Source organism: Sminthopsis crassicaudata, chromosome 1, assembly GCF_048593235.1.
Source record: "Sminthopsis crassicaudata isolate SCR6 chromosome 1, ASM4859323v1, whole genome shotgun sequence".
In the NCBI taxonomy this organism is placed as follows: Eukaryota; Metazoa; Chordata; class Mammalia; order Dasyuromorphia; family Dasyuridae; genus Sminthopsis; species Sminthopsis crassicaudata.
Genome location: NC_133617.1, coordinates 492,132,428 through 492,145,775, shown reverse-complemented (window position 1 = coordinate 492,145,775; position 13,348 = coordinate 492,132,428). Strand labels below are relative to the sequence as shown.

General features: G+C 33.7%; 1 protein-coding gene across 1 annotated transcript in view; it reads right to left on the bottom strand.

The window, feature by feature from the left end:
- Window positions 1-13,348, bottom strand: part of TRPM6 (transient receptor potential cation channel subfamily M member 6) — a 154,645-nt gene that overhangs the window by 82,703 nt on the left and 58,594 nt on the right. The window contains 7 exon segments of the mRNA XM_074281417.1: window positions 3,910-4,138; window positions 5,527-5,630; window positions 5,632-5,718; window positions 5,720-5,809; window positions 7,000-7,086; window positions 10,429-10,569; window positions 12,812-12,865. Coding sequence (XP_074137518.1) covers window positions 3,910-4,138; window positions 5,527-5,630; window positions 5,632-5,718; window positions 5,720-5,809; window positions 7,000-7,086; window positions 10,429-10,569; window positions 12,812-12,865 — 792 coding nt within the window.

Below are 13,348 nucleotides of genomic sequence, written 5' to 3'. Positions count from 1 at the left end.
CTCCATTACACTAAGATAACACATTGCTTCATTATAATCTTAAATACCATTAGAAACATACAATACAAAATGACATCCAGACCTTTGATTTTTTTTTTCTGATGCACCATGGAATATATTCAATTATCAATCCATTAATATTTATTAAGTAGTTCCTATGTGTCAGGCTTTGTGAGAAGCAATGGTGGGGGGCAGCTAGGTGGTACAGAGCACCAGCCCTGAAGTCAGGAGGACCTGACCCTGATCCCTTCATAATAATACAAGAAGACTGAGAGGCAGTTGTGCTCTCTGACCTCTCTCCTCTTCCTCCTTGCCTCCCAACTTATTTCATTCCCAATTCATAAGCAACAACTGTGTCTGTAAAGGCTGAGTTGCATTTCCTTCAAGTGTGTTATGATTCACAGCTGTGAGGGCTTTTAAAGAATTAACCTGCCCCTTCATACTTGGGCATATTTGGGCCTTAACAACCCCAGTTGCCTCAGGAAAAAAAAGGGAAGCAATGAGAATACAAAAAGGGACAAAAGACAGTTTCTAACCCATAGGGAGTTTATAATCTAAGGAATTTGTTGAAAGTTGTTTCCTATGACTTTAACCCCAAATATCCCTTGACTCAATTTAATGCATTAATTCAATGCATTACCCCATGAATTCACTAAAGCTTTTATTTCTAAGCTACACAGCATATAACAAAATTTAGGGTAAAGATGTCCATAGTTATTCTGAAATTTGGTAGAGGGGGGAAAAAAGCAAAACATAAACTTCTTGAGAACAAGGATTGCTTCTGTTTTTCTTTTCATCCTAAGAACATAGAATTTTTTTTTCCTAATTAGGAGGTATAATTTTAAAGGATGTAAGCAACTCTTAATAAAGAAATTTCTTCTCCCAGTGCAGACCTGCAATTTATAATCTCAGTTTCCTGGAGTGGAAAGTGATGATTTATTTCATAGGATAACACAGGCAATATAAGTCAGGGCTAGGACTTGAAACTAAATTGTCCTGATTTAGAGATCAATTTTAGATCCACTTCAATATACTCTTTCACCTTCCCACATAGTAAATGTATAATACTTGTTGAATGAAGAATAATCTTATTCATACCATGTATAATGAATTAGCTTGTAGCCATATCTTCCCTCTCAATTTTCATCTTTCAAGGTGTTATGCCATAGTTCTCTTTTATTGTCCTGACTAAGTTTCCTTATTATTCTGACTCAGTCCTGCCTTGGTTTCCCCACTTCTCAGTACTGCAAAACCTCTCCTCCCTCTTTATCAGAATATTTGTTTTAGAATATCAGAATGCCTCTCCCCATCCCAAGCTATAAGAATGTCAGATAGCATCTTATCAACATGCCTCTCCCCATCTCCAGGGTGCCTCCGCCTGATTATGTCATCCCCTTTCCAGAGTCTCACCCCACCCTATCAGAATCCCATTCCTGCTCTCAGTACTCTGACTCTGCCCTGACTCAGTCTACCCTCTGCATCTGAGCCACATGTGTATATATATATATATATATATATATATATATATATATGTGTGTGTGTCATTGAGAATTCTGCTGGATTCTTGGAGACGATAGTCTCATTCAGCCCTGGAATCAAACATGGATCCAATTGATCCCAGTATATGTCTCCAATTAATACATTATTAAATATTTTCTAATCTCTATTTTGCTCAGTTTCCCCAGCATTACAAAGGAATTAATTACTTTTTCCAGTCTGTCTTTCCATTCAGGAATTTCTCTAATTCTTCTATTTGGGGGAGTAGAGATATGTTGTTGTTATTTGATGTAGAGTATAGAACGATGTTTAATATTCTCACCATAGACATACCATGCCTTTATGTAGAGTAGGATTACATGGTTTCTTTTTGATTTTTCTTTTCCTGATGTTGGGTTGAGCTCTGAAGTCACAGATGGTCACTGGGTCAGTGTCTTCAGAGAACAATCTACAATATAACTCCCAAATCCATTTTCCAAGACTAGTTTTGAGCCTTTCAGCTTACAATTATATGGATTGCTGTGGTGGTGATTGTTTAATCTTCATTCTCAAAAAGAATCAGTGACATCAGGAGCATGATGTCTTGACTTGCATATGAACTAGATTTGAACTGGAAAGAGCACCGAGGTCTCTTGGGTAAAGACAAAGTTGAATAAAGTCATATCAACCTCCCTGCTCCTACAGAATCATCAGAGTCCATTGGCAAGACAAAGCTCAAAACAACCAATAATGTCACTTGTGTGATTTGGATTTAAAGGACTTCCTTAAACACAATACTGCATCTCTTATCTGTGACTATGCAGTGGCTATCCCTCAGACTTGGGAAGCCATGCCCTCTCACCTTCATCTAAGTGTTTTCTTGACTTCTTTCAAGTCCCAGTTCTAGTCCCATCTTCTTCAGAAGGACTTTCCCTTTCTCCCAACTAAACCCAAATCATTCTGGCTTTCTCTGAATGATCAATAAGAACCCCAATCTAAAGTCTTTGTTGAGATTTTGAGTCTTAGAATGAGTGTAAATAGCAATTATTTCTCTTCCAGACGAAAGCTCAGTAGATCTTCCCCTCCTGTTTAATATCTTTTAAATGGCAAACTGGACCATCTTTTATCTTAATTCTTACCTAGCCACTAGTCATTGACAAACTGAGACTTAGGAAAGACTAAGGTCTTTAAGAAGGCCAAAGTCATCCACTGCATCCTGGGCCATCCCCCAGTCATCTTGATCTTTGTCTTGCCATTGCACTCTGAAGATATGGATTATTTTTTTACTTAAATGTCTTCTTTTATTTCCTCATAATTAAGTTCATTTTTGAGATCTTTCTGTATTTTGTCTTCATTGACTAAAAATTCTACTTCCCAAGAAAATTTAATATTCTTTCCAAACTCAGATTCAACACACAGAATCCAACCACTAATGAATTAGAAAGTAATTTGGCTAACTAAAATATTGACTAATAAAGCTGATGATGATAGAAGAAGAAAGAGGAGGAGGAGAAGGAGGAAGAAGAAATTAGAAAAACAGGAAGGGAAGAGAAAAGAAAGAAAGGGGGGAAAGACTGTTGTACTGATTATAAAGGTTGTTATTTGTTCATTTTGCTGAACTCAATAACACATGTTTATTAATTTCAACCATGCAATAAAGCTTAAGGCCAGAGTGGAAAGTTAAAGGACAATTGTTAATTAAGACTTGGTTAAATTACCCTTAAAAATTCCAGGCTGAAATTGCCTTGAGTTATAGTGGGCTGGATATAGTGGAGATGATCGATTGGGTGAAAAAATGAACCTTTGGACAATGAAATATATTTATACATGGCAAAATACAGTATAATAAATGAATAAAAATATTGCAAACTTCATTCTGCTTTCTGTTGTCTATAACAAGCAGACTTAGCAGGTTGGTAAAACAAAAAGTAAGATCAAGATAAAAGTAGCTTCTATTTAAAAAACAAAAACAAAAACCCAATACTAATCACCATTCAAACTTCTATTTATCCATAGTGATTATGCATTTTATGATGATTTTTACATCTAACTTTTGACTTTCAAACATCCCTTTGGGGAATATAAGACAGGCATCTTACAAATGAGAAAACCAAGAAATATTAAATAATGTCAAGAAATAGGCAGAATTTTTTTAATTACTAAAATCAGAATCCTAACTTATTGATATTTACACAGATATTCATTAGCTGTGACATTATTCAAGGCATTTCTTAAATGCCTTCTTAAACTTCAGTTTCTTTTCTTGTAAAATGGGATAGCATCTGAAATATCTACATCTGTGGTTTATTTGTTATAAGGATCAAATGAGATTAAATACATGAAAATACTTTGTGAGATGTAAATAACATATAAAATTAAGATAATGTAACAATAATTATTATTACAATGATTTTCACAGAGATACAAAATTACCTTTATCCATGAATTTTTTGTCATTTTCAAGCGTCCCATCCACATGTCAGTTAGTAACTTCTGAGTACAAGTGTGAGAAACAAAAGATCGTAGCCCCACAGACAAAGCCAGTTTCAAGCAGGTGGAATTACTCCAATTCTTCAGCTCATAAGTCAGCAGCTTCATAGCCATTCTTTCATTCTGCTTAAATGCTTTTTCCAATATGTCCAGAGCAAGCTGACCAAACTCTCTATTATATAAAAACAACATGGGAAAACATGAGTCAGAATCCTAAAATGAGTTAAAGATTTAGAAAGACTTAAAAGTCAATTTTACTTGGTATAGAAAGTTTGCAGAAGTAGAATTTAAAATCTTTGGATAGTAAGAGATTATTACATAGGAAGAGATAACTCACTATTCTCTATTTCTATATGGGACATAATGAAAAAATCCAAGTTGTAATTTAAGAAATTAATTTTTGGGTGAGATTACCTAACCTTTTCAGAGGAATAAACTTTTTTAAAAATTTCTCTGAAGACTGAAAATTATAAGCTCATAAGCAAGAAAAAGAAGAGCTGGAGTGATGCTGATGATGCTATTCCCTTCCATATTGGGAAATGCAAAGAAATGAGAACTAGCATCTCCTTCCCCTTGACCTATCTACTAAGGGTCCATGAGAAATCATTTGGGAAAAGATCCCTACATTAGACCCAAATAAAGCCATCCTCAACAACAACAATAACAAAAACAACAACAACAAAAAAAAGATTGCTAAACACTGAAAACTATAACAAAGGAAAGTTGTAGAATCCATTAAGCCATTTCAAGATTTAATAGATTATCTATTTGAAATAGTTTATCATGATCCTATAAAAAGATAGGGAAATTATTTAATAGATTATCCATTTGAAATAATTTATTATGGTCCTATAAGAAGATATGGAAATGAGCTAGTATATTTCCCCAGTCCTAGGATTTTGTATTTTTATCTATATAAGCCATTGTTCTTGATATATAGATCTTTTTTCATCTCAGAAACTCTTAGCCTACATTGAGCAAAACAAATTTGTTTCCACTAAGAATAGTCTTTTTTCCAGGTCTCCTTTTTACCTCATCATAGTAAGTTAAAGATAAGAAAACAAAGATCATAAAAGAAGCATATCTCAGCATATCACAGCAACATTCTCCTACGTTTTGCATAATATATTAATTTTTCTCACTCCTAGAATAACCTCAAATTAATAATCACTGCTTCCAATGTGGAGTTATAAAGTTGTTTCAAATTAAAGGATTTTAGAGAGGCCATCTAGTAGAGGTCCCTAATTTTTGAATAAGAAAATTAAGGGCCAAAATCCAGATTCTGACTTCAAATCCTATACTCTTTAGATTAAACCATATTGCCTATTCATTGAGTAGAATGAGCCAAAACATTCTTCCTTGGGATAGTTGAAGGTAATTTTTAAAAGGTTTAAAAAAAAAATTATATATATATATATATATATATATATATATATATATATATATATATATATATATATATATAGTGGTATGAATGCTTATTTTACGAATTCAAAGACAGAAAAAATGGCTCATTCTTCTAAATGATGTTGAAGTTTACAGTGAAGGAAGACTTCTTACTTTGAGTAATTGTTTAACTCTTCTGAGGCACCATCCATTATGTTGCTCTCCTCAGCTTCCTGTGCCATTGCTCGATATAGTTTACAGGCAATTACTGCCTTAACCCATGGCCTCCTCTCCATGTTGCCAGAAAAACATGGCCATCTTCTGTCTTTTCATCAACACTGCCCAAACCAGCAAGTCATTATAAGGGGTAAATAAAGCCAGTAGATTGTGGGTCTTCTGGTAAATGTTGCTCTTCCTTTGACTTCTTTCTTGATTTATGAAGGCCTATTGATTTCTCCTGTTGGTAGGCAAAATATGAATGCATTTCTGTCTATTCAGATTCACATGATATTTGTAGTACAGAGCCCTGAACTGATGATATTTCTGGTTTTGGTTAAGAAAAACTAAAAAAAGCAGAGTATCATATGAGTAGTGCCATGAGGAGAAATGACCACTATTTAAATGTGCTAAATCAACCTGTTCCATTTTCTATGAAATGTATCTAAATTAAGATGTGAAATAAGTCCACTACCTACTCGTGCTATTTTCAGGTATTCATAGTAGCAAAGCAAAATAATATAATATTACAAAGATAAAAATCACAGCCAATAGCCAATAATTTAGGTGAAAATCCTAAACATCATCTTAGTCAACAATATTTTGGAATTGTTGGAATTGTTTGGAATTCCAACCCAATATTTGAAGCTTCCTATCTATTCTCTGACTATGCTCAGATTCTGTCCTCTTCCTAATTTAGGTGATCAGGGAAGTAATCTAAAAAAGTTTCTTTAAGTAGTTGGAGGGTTGAAGAAAAAACAAGAGGCCATGGTATTAGATAGATAGGCCACCAATAAGAGTAAAAGCGCTTCACTTCCCTCCACATACTTTGCAATCCAACAACACCTGCTTTCTTTCTTGTTACTGGTGTGACACATTTCTGTCAGCTGTATCCCATGCCTGAAATACTCTTGTCTATAAGATGGCCTGTCTTCCTTCAAGAATTATTGCAAATATCACCTTCTCAGAAAGCCTTTTCTTCTTTCTCCTCCATCCCCCTACTACAAATTTCTTTCTTCTGAGATTACCTACCATCTACTACATAGATAGATGGAGAGGGGGGAAGGAGGGAGAGAAAGAAAAAAAGAGAGGGAAAGGGAAAGGGAGAAAGAGAGGGAAACATAAAAATGAGAAGGGACAAGAGGGAAGGCAGGGAGGAAGAGATACAGGGAGAGAGGGGGAGAAACAGAAGGAGAAATAATAATATAGATATATGTTCATAGTTTTTTCCATGTTGTCTCACTCATTGCAATGTGAATTCAAAGCTCTTAGCACAGTGCCTGGCACAAATACTTGTTAACTGACTGATTTTGTAGAACTTCTTTTTCTTTCTTAATTACACTTTGGAAGGAAAAGAGACAGGGATACAGTAGAAAATGTAGGTGACTTAAAAATAATATATATATATATATTTTTTTTTTTAAATGATACCTTGAATTTGTATGGTTGGGCTGTCCTTATGAACTGAGAATGCAGAGTATTTTCATCAGATCCACCCAGGTTTCCTAAATGACTTATCTGGTGATGGGAAGGATGAGAAAAGTTCTGAGCAAAGCTGGTTACTCTCTAATCATTGCATATTGTTGTTGTTTATTGTTGTTGATGTTTGAAAAGATAAAACAAGGAAAGGGTAGAAATTAACTTGTTGACAATAAATATTTCATTTCTGGACTATCCTAGAAATTGAATACCACCTAGATGAAGTTCTATCCTACAAAATAGTAACTGGCTCACTTTTTCATGCATGATTAATATTGAATTTCCCCAAAGCTGAATATATTTGAAAGAACAAAACACTATCCACTTTTAAGAAAGCACAATGTTCTTTCTTTATAATCTCAGCAACAATTTCATTGCTATGCCCTCGTACATATTCTACACCTATTCTCTATGTGGAAATTTACATTAACATAAATGGAAGTTCCATAGTTGGAACAATTTCAGAAAATGTAATCAAGATTCAGAATTTTGATAAGAGGAAAGTCCTGTACACAAGCAGCTCCAAGGTTAAGTTAAAATGTTACTGGTATTCCTCCAAGCCTTATAAAAACATTGCCACTGAAATTCAGATGCAAGGACCCTAAGGTAACATCATTCAGCTTCCATATGCAAAGATCTGAGGCTTTGTCTTAGTTTTCATTAATGAGAAAAATAAAGTTGTTTAAAAGTATACATAATAAAATATACCGAGCATTCTAATCATTTACCACTGGCTTATTTTGTTCATTTTCATGAAGATTTAGGCATTGTATTTTTTTAATTAGACAAGAGTATTATGAATCAAGGAAGCAAAAGACAATATTGTATACCTTGTACAGTTCAGTGACTACATGTTTTTTATTATTCATTGAAATCCACATTCCTTGACTGTATGATAAATTTAATATAAGCAACTTCAGTGACTTATAGCATAATATAGGAGAAAGAATACCAGGTAAAAAGTCTTAAGATCACAGATCTAATACTGGAAGCCAGTTAGCCCAATCCTCTCATTTTACAAATGAGAAAACTGAATCACAGTGAGGCTAAGTGACACAAGTTCTGATCCTTTCTCTCATATCTGCTAGTGTGGAACATTGGACAAGTTATTTAATCTCCCTGGGCCTTACTTTCTCATCTTTTAAATAAAGGGATTAGATTCAATGACTTCCAAAGAGCTTCCTATCCCCAAACTGCAATGCTCTCTTTTTGTGGGGCCTTTTCCCAGTCGAGTACCCAAAAATTGACAGATTATAATAATTCCAATTTATAATAGATTAGACTTAAGATCTTTGAAGGAAAATTCTAGTATTTCCCATGTAATCTTGAGCAAGTCTCTTCATTCTTTGCCTTAGATTTTCAAAGTATAAAATGAAGAATTTGAATTAGATGATCTCTAGAGTTTTTCTGAATCTTATTATTGTCTAACTATTAGGTTTTGTTGTTGGTTTAGTGATAGCAATAAGTACAACCATGTTTCAGTTCCAGTTCTGACTAGATCCCCAATTTCTAGAGTAGAGATAAAGGTGAACTTGCCCTGGAAGGCATAAGCATGAACAGAAACATATATCAACCAACATTTTCCTCTGCCAATCTCTATCCCTTAATGAGCTGGAAAGATCCTACAAGGCATATTCCCCTAAGGTACACACCATGACCAAGGTTATCTAAATTCCAGAATACTGTTCCTAGCAAATTCAAGGTAATAGCTTCTGTTTTGTTCTGTTTTAATGACTGCAGGGCAATTGTGAAAATGTAAGTCAAATGTAAGTGGCAATAATGCATAATTCTTCTCCTGGAAGTTTAATAGTGAAGGAAAGAAAAGAAATAGAATGATAACTTGGGAGGAATCAAGAGAAGGATGTTTATAGAGAGATTTTTATGTGTTAATAAATTTAAGGGGAAAGCCAGATAACAGAGCAAGAGGTAGAGACAAAGGCAAGGGAAGAAGGCAGAGAAGCAAAGACAGAAAGAAGAGACTTGAGAAAAATGAGGTAAAGTTTCAAAGGAGATGAGGGAAAATAAGATGAAGGGAATTGAGCAGGGGTTAGTCTTGGCAAAATGGAAAACCATTTAATCTTCTGAGACTAGATGAATGGAAACTGAGAAGAGGACAGATGAAGACTTAGAAGTGTATGTCGATAGGGAAATGAGAAGGGCACTCTTATAAGGGATCAATTTTATTAAAGCATGACAAAAGCATCTGTGGAAAAAAAAGCAAAGAATAACTAGGGGCTTCAAGGAGTGAGGAAAAAGTTTGGAACAACTGCTGTGAGGGATGTGAAAGGGAATCAAATTTCACTCACCAGTGAAGATCCCATTAAAGTCAAAAATGTAATATATCTAACAAAGGTTCTTCAAGTAGTATTCTTTGACAGCTTGGCAATGACATATCTGAGGTGGTACAGTAGAAAGAATGCCTGGAGTTAGAGCTGAGTTCAAATTTGCCCTCAGGCACTTACAGTATGAGCAAGTCTTTTAACCCTATTTGTCTTGCTCTCTGCATCAATAAAATGAGCTGGAGAATAAAATGTCAAGCTGCTCCAAGAAAACTGCAAAGGGGATTATGAAGAATCAAATAGGACTGAAACAAATGAACAACAAAAAGAATAGAAACAGGGAGGCAGACAATCATGATTTCTTTAAAAAAGAGGACTTTCTATTATTGAAATTTCTTATAGAAAAGAATGTGAAGAAGGAAGTGAAATTAGAAGCATGCTGGTGAACTACGAAAAGTATAGATAATGGGAATAAAAGTTAAATGAAGATGAAGTTTGCTTTCTGGAATAGTGAGGTAATGGGCTAGGGATAGATTGTGATAAGAGAGGATTTCAGAGTTGACAGTATTGAAGGGGGAAGAGTTTTGAATGAGAAAATATCAATATATGTTCCTCTCATTACTCTCTTGATATTTCCCTTTCTGTTCTACTATTGTAGCAGTCAATCCATGATATTAAGTCATCTTTGTGACAGATTGTACTTTAATCAAGTAACCCAGATATGTATTGAATTACACTTAAATTCAATCCACTTCTGTATATTGCATCATCTCCCTAATGTCATGGTTAGATTGCTAAAATAACAATTGGGACAGAAGTTACAAGAGTCAATAAAGTAAAAGAACTGAAAGGTCATTCAGAAGAATTTTCAACACAAAGAAGTAATATGATATAATGGAAAATATATAAAGCAATCAGTTCATAACGCACTTCTGACATGACCCTTGCAATCACTTGACTTCCTTAGACAGACATCTGTATCTTCATCTATAAAATGAGTAGATTGGAATCAATGGCCTCCAGGGCCATTGATCTTATTTATGGGCAGTGTCACCAAAGACAATGATAGAGACATTGCTCAAACTCACTTCATTAAAATTACCTTATTTTTTCTGTTGAGATTATTGTATAGGGCTCTGAAAGTCTTCCTTGTGTAGCTGCTCCGATATGCTCCACCAATTAGGTACTCTATCACTAATCCAATATCAATCAATGAAATTCTATAGTCTGAAGGAAGATTGCTCTATAATGCAAAAGTTAAAACATATCAATATAAGTTCTTCCTCTCTTCACTCTCTTGATATTTCCCCCTTTGTTCTACTATTATAGCAATCAATACTTATATTTAATCATCTTTGGAACAGATTGTGCTTTGATCAAGTAACCCAGATATGTATTGAATTACACTTAAATCCAATTCACTTCGTGCATTGTATCATCTCCCGGATGGTCCTCTTCAACAACAAAGGACAAAAATAATCTTTGCTGTGAGTAAAAGTAGAAGCTTGCCCCATTGATGAGCCTACTAGAATGGGCCAGTAGGGCAACACAGCTTACACTCCTTTGACTAAGATGTCAAAAGATTTTAGCCCAGGAAAAAAAAAAAAAAACTTGATCTGAAATCTTTGAAATAAAAATATGAGAAGTAAAACAAGAAAGCTAATGAATATTGATTGGGTTTTGAGATTTCTGTATTGTTCCATAGGGAACACAAAGAAGGACCACATAGAAGAATATACAATTATGCCTCTTTTTTCGTAGTATAGTAGATAATTTTAATGCTCACTTTTGTCTTTGTATCTTCAGCATTAGGCACAGTAGCTAGCGTGTGGCAAGAGATTTTAAAATGCTTGCTAATTAATTTGCGACATCTTTATTTCATAGTGGAGTCCATACAAAAGCTACATATTTCAGATAATCTCAATATACTAACAAAAATTTATCTTTTGACTTTTTTTCTCTTTCTGATACACTAAGATCTTGTTCTTGACTAGAAACTTTAACATGATAACTTTGAAATCAAAAATAATTGTTTAAAATTCTTGAAATGTCCTTTGATTAGATATATAAACCTGTGACAGTTACTTGACTGAGAAGAAAAAATTCATACCAGTGAACAAAATACTTAAGTAATTATTTGAAAAATTAGTTAATCTGTTTTTGTAATAAACTTAATCACTAAGCCTCATACTGAAGGATTCAGTTTACTACTATGATAATACTGAATTAGCAATTTTTTCACTGTCAAGTTGTCACTTATCTTTAATAAAATAGGAGGAGGAAATAACACAGAAATCTGGATATTTTCTTTTTTTTTTTTCTTTTTTCTTTTCTGAGGCTGGGGTTAAGTGACTTGCCCAGAGTCACATAGCTAGGAGGTGTTAAGTGTCTGAGATCAGATTTGAACTCTGGACCTCCTGAATTCAAGGCTGGTGCTCTGTCCATTGCGCCACCTAGCTGCCCCCTACACAGAAATCTGAGTATGACTATTGAATGAACAAATTCTGAATAAAATATGCCTATTTTGAATAAGACATATGGCAATCTACTTTGATAATATATGATGACTGAAAGGTATATTAAAAAAAGGTTTTTATTTATCTTTTTCATATTCTTTTTACCTTTGTATTAGGAAGAGAAAATAATATTTGTCTCCCCTAACAGTCTTAATTAACATTAGTCACTTACATTCATTTCCCTGAAATCTCAAAAAGATCCAATATACTTAATGAAAGCATTGAATAAACACAATTGCAGTATAACAGGGCCAAAGAATGTGTCCATAAGGAAATATGTATTATACCAACACTTCTGATTTCCAGTGATTCTCCAAACTATAATCCTCTACAAATTCCTTTCACCATGGAGCAAAAAAAAAAAAAAAAAAATCTAGTTTTCTATTAACATATTTGATTTCATAAAGATAATTTTAATGGAACAGGAGATGTTTGGGGGCAGTATTAAACAATAAGCTATTTTTAAAAGAATAATAATAATTACATACTTGGAAAGGTAGTCTTAATTTGCTGTTACAAATAAAACTAGAAGTTCAAGGTACAAGGGAAGGAAATGAGTGCTAAAAATTGATAAAAACAATAAAAATTATGTAAATAATGGGTTCAGGTATGAGAAAGTAATGTAACAAAAACAAATTTAGTTCAATTGTCTCTAAGGTTTTTTCCAAAGACCCTCTCAAAAACAACAAGAACTCCACATATAAAATAATTTCCACAATGTTTACATAACTTTGCATTTACTAATGATTGCCTCTATAATATGTTAGAAACCATGCTAGATGCCATGCTTTAAACTTTGGCCCTTAGCCAACCATTGAACCTCCCTCTATAATACAGTTTCCTCACCAATAACATAAGTAAATAGGACCAGAACTCTTAAGATCTTTTCTAGCTCTAGTGCCTATGAACCAAGCTTGCATCATACTAAGAAATTTTCTGCATTTCCCAAGTCTGAGAACATTTGATTACCTGTTTTACATCATGCACAAGATGATGCAAGAGCATGTTGTTTGGTCCATATTTCTGTAATGAAACGTGAGAATTAAAAAGCAGTATACTTTGCATTTAACATATGTTTTAACATATTTAACATGTATTGGTCTACCTGCCATCTAGGGGAGAGGGGTAGAGGGAAGGAGGGGAAAAATTGGTACAGAAGATTTTGCAAGGGTTAATGTTCAAAAATTACCCATGCATATGTCTTGTAAATAAAAAGCTATTAAAAAATCAGTATACTTTAAACTAAAACATAATAAGAGCATGTTTTCATTATAGGAAATTATACATTATATTTTAAACACTCTCAATGGTCTTTATTTAAATTTGATGATTCTACTTTCTATGTTTCCTAAGGATGGGCATAATTACATTAAGTAACCATTTTTCACACAGCTCATGTGAGTACATAAATTAATAAACCTTCATTGACTATTGATGAAGGACAATGTTATAAGCTAGATTCCAAGAGACAAAAGCACTTGTCAAATCCACATTGTACTTAATTTG